We start from the raw sequence: 18533 nt of genomic DNA, 5'->3' as shown, positions 1-18533 counted from the left end.
AATATTAAATTATTTTAAATTTTGCTTAAACGTACGCGTAGACAATATTGGTTCGATTTAAAATATAATATCAATATTTAATGTGGGAGTTATGGTTGTACATAAGAGCACAATTCAATACAGAGTCCAATCTGTAGAAGAGGAGACCAATAGAAAACGTCACGGGAAAAACAGAAAAAAGAGAAATATTAAAGAAAATCCACCCATTAAGCGCATTAAGATTTCTTTGAATGGAACAATTTCAAACCTTAGTAGTAGTAACAACAGCAGTTCAAGTGAAAGTGAAACCGAAACCGAAACCGGCCTAGAGAACGATAATGAAGTTGAGAATGACTATGAAAATAATAATGACGAGGAATATGCCGTTGTTCAATGACCCACGTATGGCGATGGCACTAGCAACAACCACATTGTGATGACAATAAAGAAAACACCAAGTAAAATCAATTCTCCAGCCAACTCAATGTCTGCTACTTCACCTATTAATGCATCCGAGACAGGAAACGTAAAAAATTCATTTTCCGACTGTAATCGGCCCAATCTGCTGACATCAAGTACTTCGATCGCACCCCTGTATCAAATCGACGGTGGCAGAAGATTGTTATTGTCCAAAAAGTTCAGTCGACGCCCTCATCGTCGGCGTCGTTATCGTCAATGTCGTCGTAAATCGGATTTGCAACGCAAAGCTATCGATTTAGAGCTAAAACATTTGTTCACCTACAAAAGCCAGATCTAGATTTCGGGTCCGCAATAAAGCTTCATAAAAAGCTATTTTTCAGTCATGAATTATGTAAACAGAATACTGCAGGCAGGAAAGAGAGAATTTTAAACTACAGCAGTAGTAGCAGTTCAAACTATGATGATGACGAAAGCGATCTGGACGGTCTTTCTTCAGAAGAGACAGCAGCAGACCTTAAGGAAAATGTTACTACTTTTAATAAATACAACTTAAATATTGAGACTGATAATACAAGTGCCGAGCGAACGGTATCTGAAGATCCACTTAAAATTGAAGAGGATCCTTATTTAACGTCGTCCAGCAATGATGTTACCGATAGCGATAACGAGAGCGATAATCATGAAGTATTCGATGAAGTTGCTAAAAGAGTCGAAGCTGAAGAATTCAACGAACTGCATAACAATGGTATGCTGACATCCTTTAATTCGATATCTGTTGAGAATCAGTTAATAAACGAACCGACGTTGATGGCGGTCTCGGGCAGTGTCGACACACCCGCACCCCAATCCAATGCATCGTTGGCTTCACTACAAAATGAGAATTGTGATGATGTTAATAATCTATGCTATAATAATAACAATTTAGATGTAATTAAACATAGTCTAGCTGATAGCCCCATACTGAATGATATCAATTATAAAAACGTCATTAGTAATACTTCTCCAAGAGTCTTAGCCAACAAATTCAGCGATTGTATTCCACAGAATATCGGAAATTCTGAACTAAACCCCCGATACCGTTACCCTGCGCTGAGTACCAAACTGGTATTCGACCAGCCCCCCTGACAGACCTTGCGTTATCCAGCTACGCTGATTTGAGCTGTACCCGAATTCAACAATTTAAGGAATGGCACCAAGTTCTTCAATTGCAATCATATAATAATGAGCCCTTAATAGTTCTGCCATACGTTGTGCTTGAATAATTTATACATTTCCCTAACGGGAAACTATGGAGAAAACGAAAGTAAATTTGGCCAATTATATTAAATGCTTATGTTGTGTATTCTTTAAATTATGTTAAGATCCAATCAGAGCTATTTTTTGTTAATTGAATTTATATTTTTCATGATTAAAAAAAATATACACAATTTAATAATGTGGCCACCATACCAGAAATATTACTTTCGCTTGCATAATCATGTGGATTTCTGTTAAATTCTATTGTTAAAAATTATTTTACATGTTTATATTTTGAAATATTTAAGTACATATTTAAACATAAGTAACAAATCAAATGTACATTAACTGTAAATAAATTAGCTGTACACTAAAGTAACTGAGGGTGCCATTTTTATACCCATACTCAAAGAGTGCAGAGCTAAATATGTCTGTAACGATGGATGTAACAGCCATAAGCCAGCGTTTTCCCCTGCAGGAATGTACTGAATTTTAACCAGTATGGAAGCTGTCTCTCTAAAGTTGGAATAGGACATTTGGGGATATACGGCTTGCATACGATAAAACGAATTAAAAGTAAGTATACAATCATCAGATGAACTCTGCAGAACAAGTGGAGGGATCCAACAAACGTTTGAAAGTAAATAGGTTGGATCCTGTTTATCAATGAATGGAAAGTGATCTTCAACAAAGCTGCCCAAGGGAACCATTTTACGTAGTTTTTGTTTTGGATTTTCAGGATAAAAATGGTTTCGAATGCATTTAATGTTTCTCTCCCGAAGATTTGATGCAATATCCAATATTAGAGACGCTGTCGTCTGTTTCGTGCATCGTCTTCCATGATAGATTTGCTACTGACATGTTCATATATTGTCAATTGAAAGTAAAAAAGAAAATAACTCAAATATTTAAATATTCTGACTTTTATTTTCATTTCACAATTGTTATGTTTATTTTTGTGTCAATAACCGTCCGCATTTCTTTTTGTCGTGGGTTATGCTAGTACAGATCTGTGGCTGCAGACAGGAAGCCTCAACTATTTTATTGACTATTTGAGTTTTAGATGTTTATTGAGGATGCCCAAAAGTCACTAAACTAGCGAGGCTCTTTGTTTGCTATTTTGCCGTTCAGTTTATATAAGTTCATGGTCATCATTATATTAGGTCATAGAAATGTGAAAATATTAAATTATTTTAAATTTTGCTTAAACGTACGCGTAGACAATATTGGTTCGATTTAAAATATAATATCAATATTTAATGTGGGAGTTATGGTTTGTACATAAGAGCACAATTCAAGAGTAGTGTGATATTGCCGGAGTACGGATGAGATGAAATGGATGAAATGCAAGTGTATAGCATACTACATATGCATAGATAAACATATTTGTACATATATACTGTATATATATATATGTACACGTATGAATAATGAAAGCGACGTTGTATGAGCAGTCTAATAATTTCTGTGAACGCACATTCATAACATACACTGCTACATACTCGTACTGGTAATTATATTTATGCAAGTATGAGGCTATGAATATGTATGCATGTAGATATTATATAGTTATTTGAATGGATCATATTTCTTCTGTCTTAGCCTTCGGTGCTGTGAACGTTTACCGAAAATGCACATATGCTTTCACTCTTTTTGGCGACTGCCTTGGCCTGGTATTGACCAACATCGTCCATTATACATCCGTTCACTGTAAAAGCATATCGGTTTTCGTCTTTCGTAAATGAGTATCGAGTACGGGTTTCATCAATAGGTTTGCCATCCTTTAGCCAAACCAGATTTAGAAGCGTTGAGTCTAGTTCGCATTCGAAGGTGGCACTCTCGCCCTCAGTCACTGAAACTGAAATGGGGAACTTTACAAAGGTCGGGTGCTTCGCTTCATCCCCAGGTACGTTGACGTTAATTGTACAGGTGCTGAACGACTCGCCAGCATCATTGAACGCCTCACAAGTGTAGGTTCCGCCGTCTTCAGGGAAAATCTCGGCAATTTGTAATCGGTATATGTTGGCTTCATTAGTGTATTGGAAGTCCTTGCTGGGCTTGATCTCCTTGTTGTTGTGCAGCCAGACCACATCGAAATGCTCGGCTCCAATAATACGACAGGCCAATGTTACTGCATCGCCATCCTTGACAAACCGCGATTCTAAGTGACTGACTATTTTTGGTGGTTTGTCGCTGCCAACCACATGCCGTTTAGAGTTCTTATCTAGCGCTAAAAATATATCAACCAAAATATTTGTATTTAATTTTTGTGCAAGCGAAAAAAAGGAAGAAACGAGAGTTAACTCCGGAGACCTAAGCTTTTAACATGTTTAAACTGTTATCAAAAACTCGTAGCCATCAATCGTTCCTATGGCAGCTATTTGGAGAATAATCTGTTTATTAATAAAAGGAGAAGGCAATTTGCAAAACTTCGTTTAGATGGCTTCTGAGATAAGTTTGCAGAAAAATAGGTAAACGGACTTCGTTAGATCGACTGGTCTATTCAAGGCTCCCTTATTAAAAAGAGATGCTTTCTTCTGATGTGCGTTCAAAAATGTTGATAAATTTGAATATACCTCCTATGGCGTTCAATTTTTTTAAATTCAGACTGTAACTGGACTAGGATATGTTAAGCAGATCTAATCTTCATTAGAGTCGTCCTTACAAAGGGGATGGACAAATTATAATTGGTGAGTTTTCTTACGTTTAACGGTTAGCTTGCATTTGGTTTCCTGTGCGCTAATCGAGTTTGTAGCCGTGCATATGAACACTCCCTCGTCTTCAGGAAAAACTTCATTGATAGTTAAAGTTGCAACGCCGTTTTTGTATTTCAAGTCGATAATGTCAGACGATGAAATGGACTTTCCGTTCTTGGACCACGTGATCTGGGGTTCTGGGTCACCTTTCACATGGCAAGTCAATACCAACTGTTCACCATCACGAATAGTTAAGTCGTGAAGGGGCTTCGTAAACTCAGGCTTGCACATTAAGGAATCATCTGGCGGAACTAGCAGGAAATAGCAGTTGTAAGCGAAATTATTATTTGTCAGCCTACAATATTTAATATGTATTTTTAACGTACGTATTAACTCTTTGGTGGCACTACGTGACCTTGAGGGGCTTCCGGGAGCCTGAAGGCTATTAGCCGCATATTTCTTTTTTCCTGAAATGCTATTCTGTATGGTAGAGGAACTAGTTGAGCTTGATGTGGTAGTACTGTCAGTCTGTAATTCAACCAATTCCAAAAATAAACGCACACACTATTGCAAAAAGATAGTTTTGTCCATTGGACTACTTACCTTAGTTTCTGACGAGTTATGTGTTGAAGTAAACTGGCGGGATATTATAATTGGTGGTGGGGCAGGCTTAATCGGCTGCTCTATATACTTGCGATCTGTTGGGAACGTTGTAAATCAAGTAAGAGCAAATAAATATTAATACAGAAATATTGAGTTGAAATCAACGTAAGTTTGATTTAGCAATGTAACCTCTGGGGGGGTGGGTTCAGTTGGATACAATTAGATCTACCGTTCATTATTATAAAAGAACTCTACGATTAAGTTAAGTTTGTGCCACTAAAAATAATACGAACACAGAGATATCGTAGGTGCGTAAGTAAATACATAATAAGATAAGGTCCAGTTATTTTGGGTAATAGATGGATTTAGTTTCAATATAACTCTACAAATATCGTTCACCCTGTTCCGGCTATCACTTTTTCTAAACAGTTTGAATTTGATTTATTAGATTTTCTCCGGATTGATAAAAACGAGATGTTTGTTTTCTCAAATTCAAGTGGCTATGAAATATATATATATTTTCTATAAAAGTGGCCAGCGTTACGTTAAGAAATTTAGGAATAGTGTAATTTTTGAACTAAAAGTAAACTGTGGACAGACATATTCGTGGATCGAAATATTCAGATTACTCAAAATCAGAGCAACAGAGATAGAGATAGATTAGAGAGTATCATTATTATCATTACATAAAAGACTAAAATATTTTGTATTGGTTCTATGTTCTAAGATAAGTATTAAATGCATGCTGAGGGAAAAACGTTATACATTCAGTTCAATTGATTATAAATTACCTCCTGAGTAAAGGAAATTGTGGGCAAGCTCTGCCTGCTCAGGCGTAACCCATTCTCCTGAGAAAATTTAAATTAGAAAATAAAGTAGAAAGCAAATTTTGTTAACAATAGATTCTCGCATAAATCGACAACGCCAACCCCACCATACAAATTATTGGAAAATATAAATTGTCAACATTATATGGTAAATAAGTCGGGACATATATACATACATACATATATCTAAATGCTTACACCCTTTCGCCGCACATCCTTAAACAATGTATTTATTTGTACATTCTAATTATTGAAAAGAGATAAACAATGGTCGAGGATCATAAAATAGCACGAGTGCTACGTAATGAAAACGAGCTTACATACTTTGATATGTTCAAATGTATGTATGTTGTAGTTTCCGAAATAGTTTCGGAGCATTTTTATAATATTTGTTTAAAAGTTAATATTTTAACACTTGAAAATAAATTTCCTTTGATGATAGACAAAACAGAGGATACAAAATACACCTAATTTATCTCTATGATAAACTGTGTTAGCGTAATTCGCATAATCAGCAAAGACATCTGAAGCTTCGGCTTGTCGAATGAATGCTCCAATCCAGTATTACTTGTAAGTACGCTAACTAGGAATGTTCCACTAATTTATAATTTTGTATTTTGATAAGTCTTATATCTCCATAAAATTTTTAATTTCTTGCGATCGTGTTCGATTTAGAGAACTAATTTACCTTCAACGATAACGACGCAATCGGTCTCATCTGTTCCATGGCAATTGGATGCTTTGCAGGTGTATTTGCCAGAATCGGAGGGTTTACAGTCAATTATTTCCATAGTGACAACTCCATCAGAGTGGGTCATTGCGTATTCGTATTTGCTAAGCTCGCGACCTTCCTTGTACCACTTTACGGATGGTACTGGCTTGCCACTTAAACAACAAAGCAGCTTGCAAGTATCGCGGGCCTGCATGACGCGTGGCCGCAAAAGGAATGTAAAACTGGGTGCCGACTCGGACTCTTCTTGCCAGAATGTGTAAGGTAATGGTTCACGCCTTCGAACCGGAGTCGATTCCGTTCGATACCTGGGCTGTTCTTTTGGCAGTGGTTGGACATTTAGGAAAACGACCTCTTCTCTGGATCCATAGTGGTTCTCGGCACGTACTATATACTCTCCCCTGTCATCTAATTTCACACGGTTAATGATGAAATAGTAGTCGTCCCCAACGTAGCGTTTCATAAATTTCACACTCTGTCGCAGCTCGATATTATTGTGTGACCAGGTGAGTGTGGGTGTGGCAGTTGCAATGCATCGGCAGTAGAACTTTACACTTTGGCCCTCATAGCAAAATTGGGAAGACGGACGAATGACGAATCGCGGCGCTGCTTGTCGTCGATCGAAAACGGCATCGTGAATTTTATATTTCTCCATTAGCAATTTTCTCAGAGAGGAATATTCTGATAGACGGCCCATCGGCAACAAATATTTTTCAAAGTCCTCGTATTTTTTCCTCAATTTTTCGCGATAGGCTAGGTAACGATCGCGTGCAATCTTTTGCGTCAAACCGCTGTGATCTCCAGTGAGCCAAGGATGCAAAAGGCATTCGTGTGCCGTCATTCGTTTTTCTTTGTTGGCTAAAAGCAACTTCCGTATAAAATCTTTTCCTTCTTCAGATATGTGTCTGAAGGATTCAACATCGAAATCCCAGTCACATGCTTTAACGTTCTTAAGTGTTTGAACGTCGTTTTCTCCAGCGAATGGGGAAAGTCCACTCAATCTAAATAGAATAAACATTTATTATATTATGTCTAGTAATCGCATAAGTATAATGATACTTACAGAACATAGGTCAGAACTCCTGTAGCCCACATGTCCGTATAGAAACCAACTGGTTCTCTGTTAACTATTTCTGGAGCAGCGAATTCAGCAGTTCCAGTTGTGATTTTAACGACTTCGTTAGGATCCAATCGGGTGGCCAAACCAAAGTCAATTAGCTTGACATTCGTACTGGAGCGGGTTTGGCACATAATATTCTCAGGCTTGATATCCAAGTGAATAATATTCTTCTCGTGCATGTGCCTGATGCCTTCGCAAATTTGTCTCATGTAGTTAATAACTTCTGCTTCTGTCATAACATAGCCCTCAGCTGTAATGCGCTCGAATAGTTCGCCCCCAGATAAGCTATTGAAAGATAGAATTAGAGTATGTAGAATGGGAATCATAGAATGGGGTTTGCTTACAATTCTAGTATTAGAACCATTTCGTCGTCGTCTTCGAAGGCATCGTGCAGATTGATAAGTTTTTGGTGGTGCAGCTGGTTCATAATATCTATTTCTCGACGAATAAGGTCCTTCTCAACAGCATGCGACACAGGAATGAATTTGGCCGCAAAAATGTTTCCTGTGCTTCGTTCCCGGCATCGATGTACCACACCGAAAGCCCCGGTACCAATTTCCTCGAGGATATCATACTTATCGTATACAATTTGCTGGGAAATTTCAACAGGTTGTGGTACGAATTTCGAATAAATATCGAAGACGTATGAGTCATAATCCTTGATTGGCCCATCAGCTTTACCGCGTATCTTCTTGCCACTCTCGTCGAGCTCCCATTTACGCTCTGTCGTCTTCTTTTTGATAGACTCTTTCGTCTTAATCAATGTGCTAATATCTGAGGGTTCAGAGCGTCCATAGACGTTATCCGCGAAAATGCGGAAGTCGTACTCTTTTCCAGATGTCAGTCCAGTGACTGCCATTGAAGTAAAGCGGGTGTTTCCTACACGTATCCACGAAGATAGCGGATGTTCACGTCGCTCAACAAAATAGTTTGTTATATCACTGCCTCCATCCCAGATAGGTGATTTCCAGCTGAGGGACAAGGAGTCAGTGCCAATGCTTTCGATTATCGGGAAGCGTGGAGGATCCGGACGATCACTGATTTGCACTTGAATGATTGCCGTATCTGAGCCAAGCTCATTTTCAGCCGTAATCCTATATGGTCCCGAGTCCAGGCGTGAACCATCCCGTATTGTTAAAACGGCGTGTCTCTCCTTGACCTCCACATGGTAATGACCACCAGACTCAATATTCTCTCCTTCCCTAACCCAATTAATACGAGGTTTCGGGAAGCCAGTGAATGGTATTTTAATTATAACATTCTCGCCCTTATCGAAGTAGGCAGTGTCTCTGAATCGTGGTGGAACATTCAATTTCGGAGCAGCTGCAAATTAATAATTATGGTTTTAATATATCATACTCGTATTTGAATAGCAGCCGAATTCAATTTCTTGGATGGATTCTGATACTTACTCATAATAGCCAGTGCGGCCCGAGTTGACTTTGCTCCGGCTTTGTTGACAGCGCGACAGACGTACTCATCAGCGTCTTCTCCGAATATGTCGTTAATATGAAGGTAATGATCGTCACCCTCTGAGTAGATGTGGTAACGGGCCCCATTGGTTATCTCGCGGGCCCCCTTGTACCAGGTAATTGTTGGTTTTGGTACGCCACTTATCGTACATGTGAATTGAGCATTGTGGTTTTGAATACAATTGGCATCGCGTAGCGGTTTCACAATCAAAGGAGGCGAAGCCGCCTTCGGATCTATGATCTTAACAGCCTGGGAGGCGGTCGATTCTTTCGATAGCCCTGCCACATTCTGAGCGAAAACTCGGAATTCATACTGACGACCTTCAATCAGATTGGAACAGTTTATTTGGTTGGCAGCACAGATGATTGCGTTCACACGCTGCCATGTGTCGCTACCAACCTCTCGTTTATCGACCAAGTAGCCTTGAATGTGAGCACCGCCATCCGACTCCGGTTTGCTCCATTCCAAATGCACAAAATCACCTCCAATCTCAGTGATTTGAGGAATACCTGGGGGTGAGGGAGGATCAATTGGGGCCTTTGCGCGAATTGGGTTCAGTCCTTCTAGGGGTAGACCCATGCCGTTCTCATTTACAGCCATCACGCGGAATATGTACTCTTGGTTTTCAATTAAACCCTGCACATTAAAGGACGTATCTTTGCAGCTGCTTGACACTGTTATCCAATGCGGTGAGGCCATATCCTTCCTCTCGACGACATAATGAGTCACTCTCAGACCACCATCGTAGGAGGGCGCACGCCAGGCCAGAGTGCATGAGTGTTTGTTGATGTGGGATACTCCCATTGGACCTGTGGGAGCCGACGGCAGGCCAGTGATACGTACATCAAATTGTCCGGTTGCACTTCCGGAATCATTGGAGAATTCAATTTGATATAGGCCTGCGTCGCTCTTGACTATGTCTCGAATGAAGATCGCAACATAATCGTCGAATAGGGTAAACTTAAAGTGAGATTCATCTGGGTTGTCTGAAATAACTTCGTTATTCCTCGTGATTTTCACAGCTAGTGGCTGATCTCCAGAATAGTAGACCTTTATCTTTGTATTGTCTCCTTCTGGCAGGTACAGTTCGCTGGGGCACCTGTTGATGATCGGGGGAGATCCGATTTTCAGATAGCCCGATGTGTGAACAAATCCAAGTGAATTGATCGCTTCACATGTATAGTCGCCATCGTCTCCGGCTTGCACATTTGATATATGCAGGCGGAAGACGCCATCCTTACTATCGCATGTGATTCGTCCGCCGCCCATCTGAATTTCCTTGCCATTGCGAAGCCATCTGGCCGTGGGAATGGGCTTGCCAGAAGCGGCACATTGGAGTGTAAAGTCCTTTCCGCACGGAGCGATTCTGTCCTGCAATCGTGTGATCCATTCTGGCTTTTCTCCACCCAAGACTTCACAAACTCTGATTGGCATTGTACATAAACTGGACTCCGAACGACCGGCTGCATTCACAGCAAAGATGCGGAACTCATAATCGCCCATCTCAATTAAGTTGATGACTGTGTACTCGGTGTCTAGGACATTGTAGTCATTACATTTTACCCATACGGCCCCACCAATATCCCTTCGTTCAATGATATATCCGGTAATGCGAGAGCCACCGTCACTTACAGGCTTCTCCCACTTCAGGTCGACATAGTTCTTACCGACTCTAGTGACTTGCGGGGTTCCTGGTGGTGATGGAACATTGAATTTTCCCTTGAGCTTGAATCTAAGCGACGGCAGGGAAGGCTTGCTCATTCCAGCAGCATTCTTGGCCTTAATGCGGAACTCATACTCGCTGCCATTGGTTAGGTTATATAGTTGATATTTAGAGTCCTTAATTAGATATTCGTATGTATTCCAGGAAGTGTCATTGAGGATATCTCGGTACTCAATTTGATATCCCTGGATACGAGAGCCCCCATCACTGGCTGGACGAGTCCAGATCAATGTGACATTTCCGGAATCCCAGTCGATTACCTTTGGCTGGCCAGGCTCATCCGGTACTGTAAATTGGTGCTTGGCCACAATGGAATTGGGCATGTCGAGTGGATCAGACAAACCATATTGGTTCTCTGCTCTGACGCGGAAGTCATACTTGTGTTGTGGCTCAAGACCCATGACATCGTAGTGCGTATTGCGTACAAAACTGCTCACCTTCACCCATGTACCACTGGCGTCCAGTTTCTCAACCACATAGTTCGTGATTGGTGACCCTCCATCGTCGAGTGGTGTTTTCCATGCCAGGGTACATGTGTCCGGAGTAATATCGTAAGCATTCAACGGCCCTTGAGGTGGGGCTGGTCTATCTACCACAGTGACATGGCATGAGGCGGTATCGGAACCTTTCGTGTTATTCAGTGTAATTGTATAAGAGCCGGTTTCTGATCGCTTCGCCGATTTATTGTAGTACACTGAGGTATAGTCATCGGTGTCAAATCGAATTCGTTCGTCTGGAACCACTTCGATACCATTTATGTTCCATGATGGGATTGGTCGGGGGTTGGCATGGTATGGCACAGTAATGTGGAACTCTTCTCCTGCAATAACTGTCATATCGCGAATTGATAAGTCAGAAGTGATCTTAGGAGCGTGTGGTGGTCGGCGGCAGTAGATAAGGTCGCTGGATGCACTGAATACCGATTGTCCGGCTGCATTGACAGCAGCTACCCTAAACTCATATTCTGCATTTTCAATCAAGTTGGGTATCTTGCAGGTTAGATCTGGACACAGCGCGTGAACGGCCTTGGTCCATTTGTCCTCGCTCAGCAAACGTTTCTCAATGACGTAGCCAGCGATAGGAGAACCTCCATCGTGTTTTGGTTTCGCCCAAGCGATCGTAATGCTGTCTTCTGTTGAATCGATGCCACGTGGTATTCCAGGAGCGTTTGGAACATCAAACGGATGCCTGGCTCGTATGGGCTCTGATGTACTGGCTGGATCCGACTGCCCATACTTATTCTCAGCTATTACGCGAAAATCGTACTCCTTGTTAATGGTTAGATTTCGCACACGAACAAATGGAACTGTGCAGAAGCTGCTTACTTTGGTCCATGTAGAAGAGCGAACTTCTTTTTTCTCTATAATATAGTTCTGCACGGGTGAGCCGCCATCGTCCTTGGGTGGATTCCAGTACAAGGTAAGTGCGTCTCCGGCAAACTCGTCCGCGCGCAAGTTGATTGGCGGACTCGGCCTATCCAGAACCCGAACATTAATGGTCGCCGTATCAAACCCGGACGGATTCTTTAGTTGAAGTCGGTACTGACCGGAGTCAGAGCGCTTTGAGTTTTTGACTACAAAAGACGCTGCGTCATCAGTCAAATGCTGGTGCACACGATTGTCATCATCTATGACGCTATCATTAGAATACCAAAAGGCAGTGGGCTTGGGGAAAGCCACATAAGGCACATGAATGCTGAAATCATCTCCTGCTCTGCAAATTATATCGCGCACTCCTCCCAAGTCCATACATGGCTTATTAGGCTGTTCTTCGATTGTAATTGGCTGCGAAGGCTTGGATGGATTCGAACGACCAACATCGTTTTCAGCAATAATGCGGAACGAGTATTCCTCCCCTTCTTTCAGGTTTGGTACTGTATATACGGTTGAGTTGATGGGTGTGTCGTTGACTGGTACCCAATCCTTTGTATTTTTCGGTCGCACTTCAATATAATAACCCTTGATTCTTGATTTTCCATCGTTGCGAGGTGGCCTCCAAGACAACGTGACACTATCTCTTGTAATGCGGTCTGGCTTTGGTGGCTCAGGAGCATCTGGACGATAGCGCTGAAGTTCGGCAGTCATGGAATCCGATGGCTTAGATGGCTGACCAGGACCTGCTTCATTTACCGCGATCACCCGGAATTCATAACGAGCTCCTTCCCTCAGGTCTGGCACTGTATAACTGGTATTTGGTGTTGGGTAATTATTACATTTTATCCATTCACCCCCACGCTCTCTGCGCTCGACAATGTATCCTGTTATTGGTTTGCCACCACAGTAGTCTGGCGGATGCCATTCTAAGCTGGCCGAGTTTGGTGAATAGGCTGCAATAGTTGGTTGCGATGGTGCACCTGGTGGGTCAAATGGAGACTTCGCTATGACAGGCTTTCCGTCGAGAGCGTCGGATACACCATAAATATTTTCAGCTCTAACACGGAAAATATATTTTTTCCCTTCGCTTAGTCCCTTTACGGTATAGCTCGACTTAGGGCAATAGCCCGGCACCGGCTTCCAGTCGTCAACACCGAACTCAGTGAATTCGATAACGTATCCAGTTATATCACTGCCACCGTCGTCCTTTGGAGGATTCCATTGCAGGGTAATGTGGTCCGGTGCAATCTCAGTATATGCCAATGGTCCCTCTGGTGGTGCAGGTTTGTCCACGACAATAATCTCAATGTCTGCCGAATCCTTTCCAAATTCGTTGCCTGCTGTCACTGTATATTTGCCTGCATCTTGCCTGTTTGAATCGTCTATGCGGAAAATGGTGCGCTCCGAATTCGTTTCGTAGGAGACTCGCTTACCCTCGGGTATTTTGATATCGCTGCGCTTCCATTCAATTGTAGGCGTTGGAGCACCGGATATTGGTATATTTATATTAACAGGTTCGCCAGCACGAACTTTCACACGTCTGCCCACCAATCCATCGAAATGTAGTCTCGGCTTTTCCCGCATCGGGCGGGCATCGAAGGTGGCTGACGGTTCTGAGAGCTTGCTGTTACCAGCTGCATTAACGGCCGATATTCTATACTGATATTGGTGGTTTGGTGTTACTCTATCATCATTATATTCGGTGGTCGGCACTGGTTCGCCATTTATTTTAATCCATCGGCCTGTGTTAACATCACGTCGCTCTATGTCGTAACCCAAAATGGGAGATCCACCGTTACTGATTGGCTGCTTCCATTTGATCGAAATGTGATCTTTGTCGCTGTCAACCAGTTCGGGCTTACCAGGGACGCCTGGTACTGTATATTGGTTTTTAGCCACAACAGGTTGCTCGCAGTTCAATGGATCAGACCGTCCCTGAAGGTTTTCAGCCATCACTCTGAACTCATATTTTGTACCCTCCAATAGTCTGGGCACAACTGCATGGTTGTATTTTGCATTTACATAATTAACAGCTGGTACCCATCCACCACCATGAGTTAGGTCTCGTTTTTCTATAACATACGCTGATATCTCAGAGCCGCCATTGTCTTTTGGCGGCTTCCATGATATGGTTACAGAATTCGATGTTATTTCTTCATACTCCATTGGACCGTCCGGCGGTCCAGGCCGGTCCAGTACTATAAGTTCAAAGCTTCCTTCATCGATTCCGGAATCATTACGCAGGAGTAAATGGTAAATTCCAGAGTCGGAGCGTTTGCAATTAACGGTGTGCACAACGGTGTGATGTCCGATCGATGTAATTGTCGATCTGTCATTTGACTTCAGTGGATTGTTGTTAAGTGTCCAAATCGCTTCAGGAGCTGGTTCGCCAATGAAATCGATGTCCACATGAAATATGAGCCCAGCTTTAATACGTACTTCGTGGAGTGGTGTTATTATTTTTGGTGGTAAGTAGCGAGGCTTTGCCATAATCATATCGGACGGCTCCGATGGCTCTGACTGTCCGGCTTGATTAACGGCTATCACCCTGAACTCATACTCTTGTCCCTCAGTCAACTCTGGAACAGTGGCAGTATTTTTGTTCGGTGGAACGTGCAGAACATTAGTCCAGTAGGGACTGCCCTTTTCCTTTTTCTGAATAATGTATTCCGTAAGAGGTGCTCCACCATCTGCCTTTGGCGCAGCCCATTGCAAATCGACGTGGTCACGATCCCAATCAGTAATATTTGGTTTACCAGGTGCATCGGGCTCATCAAATTCGTTCTTGGCAATAATGCTCTTCGAAGCTTCTAATGGTTCTGATTCACCAATCGCGTTGACGGCCTTTACCCGGAACAAATACTCCTTACGGTGAACAAGTCGAGTTAAGTCATGGACCGGATGTGTGCTCATGCCGGCATCAGACCAGGTGCCTCGAGAAAGATCCATTTTCTCAATAATATAATGCAATATCGGCGAGCCTCCATCATCATCTGGAACATGCCAACCCAAATGGCAGCCATCTCTGCTTATCTTTGAAATATCCAGAGGGCCTTTAGGGGGAGACGGCCGATCCAAAACAGTGGCGTGCGCTGATGCATCAAATGAGCCGTGTTCGTTCTTTAGTACAAGTGTGTAGCGGCCCTCGTCACTTCGCAGTGCCGAAGGAATTTCAAAAGTGAGTTCGTTTTGGAAAATATTCGATTCGACACGTGAATTTGGACGTATTTCCTTGCCATTATACAACCATTGAATAGATGGTTTTGGCGAGGCCTCTATGGGCAAAGTCCAGCCTAAACGTTTTCCTGCATGAACTGTGATATCGTTCAAAAGGGACTTGTCGAAGTAAGGAGCTAAGAAGCGAGGCTTGCAAATTACTGTGCTGGATGGATCAGACGGATCGCTCGGACCACCTCGGTTAACTGCAATAACGCGGAATTCGTATTCCCCACCATCGGTCAAGTCGGGTATATGGGCCTTCAGTTCATCGCCAGGAACCACTGCAGCACGTTCCCATTGTCCAAACTTGGGTCTTTTTTCCACAGTGTACGATATAATAGGCGATCCGCCATCCCGCTTTGGTGCTCCCCACTCCAGGTCGACAAAATCTTTGCCCCAATCCACAGCCTGCGGTTGACCGGGCTTGTCTGGATGTGAGTATGGATCTTTAGCTGTTATTGGCTGGATAGTCCCCAATGGTTGCGATTGGCCCTGCTTATTAACAGCACGGACCCTGAAGCTGTAGTCATGATTTTCGATCAGATTATCGGCTCGGATTTCGGTACCTGCGCATTCTCCGACTGGTACCCACCGCATTGCATCGTTGTCCATTTTTTCAACAATATAATGCGTTATTTCTGAGCCACCGTCGTCCTTGGGAGGCCTCCAACGCAAGCCTATTGAGTTTTTAGTGACTTCATCCGGACGCAATGGACCTTCGGGTGTACTAGGTACGTCCAGGACGATGACTTTAACGGTGTGCCTATCAACACCATTTGCATTGCGGGCTAGTAATGTGTAGGCTCCTGAGTCGGATCGTTTGGCATCCAGAATACGCAACTTTGTGCGCTCATCATTATTGGAAATCTTTACTCTGTCTGAGTTTATGACCATGCTATCTTCATGCGTCCATTCCTTGCTTGGAGTCGGCTCACCAATAACTGGTACATTGAATTCGAACACATTTCCAGCCTTGATTTTTATATCTGACATAAAGTTGCGATCTATCTTCGGTGGCAGGTTCTTGGGGCGAGCCACATGTGGTTCAGTTGCATCACTCGGAATGCCTGGGCCAGCTTTGTTGACAGCCCTAACACGGAATTCGTATTTTACACCCTCAATTAAGTCGGGAACGTGCCCATTGGGTACGTCGCCGCTGACCTCCGCACACTTCTCCCAGTCGGGTGAGTATTTATCACGCTTTTCAATGATGTACCCACTAATAGGAGAGCCTCCATCGCTTTCTGGTCTAGCCCATTCTAAATCAACGAAATCTTTATCGAAGTCCTTGATTGTTGGTGTGCCAGGCTTTGTAGGTTCATCGTAGGGGTTCTTGGCTTCAGTTGCATGAGGTGTTGTAAGCGGATCTGAAGTTCCTTGACGGTTTTTGGCACGTACTCGGAACTTATACTTATGTCCCGGTGTTAAGCCCTTGACCTTGAAGTTGGTGGTTGGCCCGTCTGTCTCTCCTGCTGGCACCCAACGCCCCGTGACTTCATCGAGTTTTTCCACCAAGTAGTTGTCAATTGGCTGGCCACCATCGTCATCAGGCGGGTTCCAATGCAGAGTGCAACCCTCGGCATGAACGTCATCAACTTTAAGAGGACCATTGGGCGGAGAAGGTTTGTCGATCACAGTGACCTTTACGTCAGCACTGTCCTCGCCGTTTATGTTCTCCGCGTATACGGTATATAGGCCTGAATCGGCCCGTGTGGCACTGGTGACTTTAAGCTTAGTATTGTAGTCAACATGGGACACCTTAACGTTTTCTTTCGTGCAGACTTCCTTTTTCTTGAGAAGCCATTTGGTCTTTGGTGCTGGCTCTCCAGAAACTTTACAGTCAAATGTGAATGCCTGTCCAGCCTTAATACGCACTTCGATAAGGTTAGATCGGTCAATGACCGGTGGCTTGTTCCGTGATTTTGCAACAATTGGCGGTGTTGCGTCCGATGGATCTCCTGGGCCTGCAGCATTTACAGCGCTAACTCTGAATTCATAGGCTTGTCCTTCGATTAGGTCAGGAACAGTGGCATTACATTGATCTGCTGGTATTTCTAGAGTTTTTTCCCATTGTCCGTATTTATCTTTCTTCTCGATCAAGTACCCGGTAATTGGTGATCCCCCATCAGAAATTGGTGGAGTCCAGGCCAAGTCAATGTGGTCCTTGTCCCAATCAGTGGCTCTCAAATTTTCTGGCCTGCCAGGCTCGTCGAATGGATTCTTGGCTATAATCGATTCCTCACCAACTAACGGCTGCGACTCTCCCTCTGAATTTACAGCAGACACTCGGAACTTATACTCGTTGCCAGGAGTTAGACCAGTAATATCCGCTTGTGGTTCAGTTGAACGAGTGCAAGGAATCCAGCAACCTGTTTCGGGATCCAATTTATCAATCTGGAAGTACTCTATTGGAGTTCCGCCATCGTCGCTTGGCCGCTTCCATTTCAGGTGACAACCCTCCTTGTGTACATCCGAAATTTGAAGAGGTCCGTTAGGAGGAGTGGGCTTGTCAGTGATAACAACATTTATAAGGACACTATCCTTTCCAGAACTATTCGTCGCAGTGACCAAATATTCTCCCGAATCACCCCGTTCAGTTGGTCGGATAACCAGTTTGGTGTAGTAGTCAGGGGTCTCGATAGTAGCATTCTTTCCAGATTGTAATGGATAGTTTGAAAACTTCCAATCGACTTTAGGAGCGGGTTCGCCGGTAACGTTCGCATCTAATTTAAGAGCGGTTCCAGCAGAAATAACTACATCGCGCAAATTTCTGCGGTCTATCTTAGGAGCCAGATAACGAGGCTTGGCAATAAACGTTTTGCTTGCATCAGATGGCTCTGACTGTCCACCTTTGTTTAGAGCAATAACTCGGAACTGGTACTCATTTCCTTCGATGAGTCCATTAACAGTAGCCAATGGAGCTAGGGAGTCTGTTTCCAGCGCCTTTTCCCAGAGTGGACTATATTTGTCTTTCACCTCAATTATATACCCAGTAATAGGCGATCCTCCGTCACTGGCTGGCTCTGGCCAAGCAAGGTCCACCTTGTTCGCAGTCCAGTCGGTGGGTTCTGGAACTCCTGGCTTCGATGGTGCAGCTGGAGATAATTGTTTATTTTCAAATAAAATGTGTTAAT

The 18533-nt window shown here is 43.0% G+C and overlaps 1 protein-coding gene and 1 pseudogene across 22 annotated transcripts in view; one reads left to right on the top strand and one right to left on the bottom strand.

The window, feature by feature from the left end:
• Positions 1–91: 91 nt before the first annotated feature.
• On the top strand, positions 92–743 carry LOC117189232 (annotated as a pseudogene).
• A 1797-nt stretch (positions 744–2540) lies between these two features.
• The window catches only part of LOC108164398 (twitchin), a 50865-nt gene continuing 34872 nt past the window's right edge, over positions 2541–18533 (bottom strand). For 20 of the 22 annotated variants that reach the window (XM_017300028.2, XM_017300035.2, XM_017300037.2 and 17 more), the window contains 9 exons: positions 9024–18494; positions 7956–8934; positions 7555–7896; positions 6450–7492; positions 5726–5782; positions 4935–5029; positions 4718–4859; positions 4340–4642; positions 2541–3865 (listed from right to left, as the gene is read on the bottom strand). In XM_017300028.2, coding sequence (XP_017155517.1) covers positions 3234–3865; positions 4340–4642; positions 4718–4859; positions 4935–5029; positions 5726–5782; positions 6450–7492; positions 7555–7896; positions 7956–8934; positions 9024–18494 — 13064 coding nt within the window. In that variant the 3' untranslated portion in view covers positions 2541–3233. The remainder of the gene's footprint in view (positions 3866–4339; positions 4643–4717; positions 4860–4934; positions 5030–5725; positions 5783–6449; positions 7493–7554; positions 7897–7955; positions 8935–9023; positions 18495–18533) is intronic. The other 2 variants (XM_017300030.2, XM_017300039.2) reach the window with 1 other exon arrangement.

Source organism: Drosophila miranda, chromosome 5 (assembly GCF_003369915.1).
Source record: "Drosophila miranda strain MSH22 chromosome 5, D.miranda_PacBio2.1, whole genome shotgun sequence".
In the NCBI taxonomy this organism is placed as follows: Eukaryota; Metazoa; Arthropoda; class Insecta; order Diptera; family Drosophilidae; genus Drosophila; species Drosophila miranda.
The sequence above is the reverse complement of the archived record's forward strand: the minus strand, read 5'-3'. Positions and strand labels throughout refer to the sequence as shown.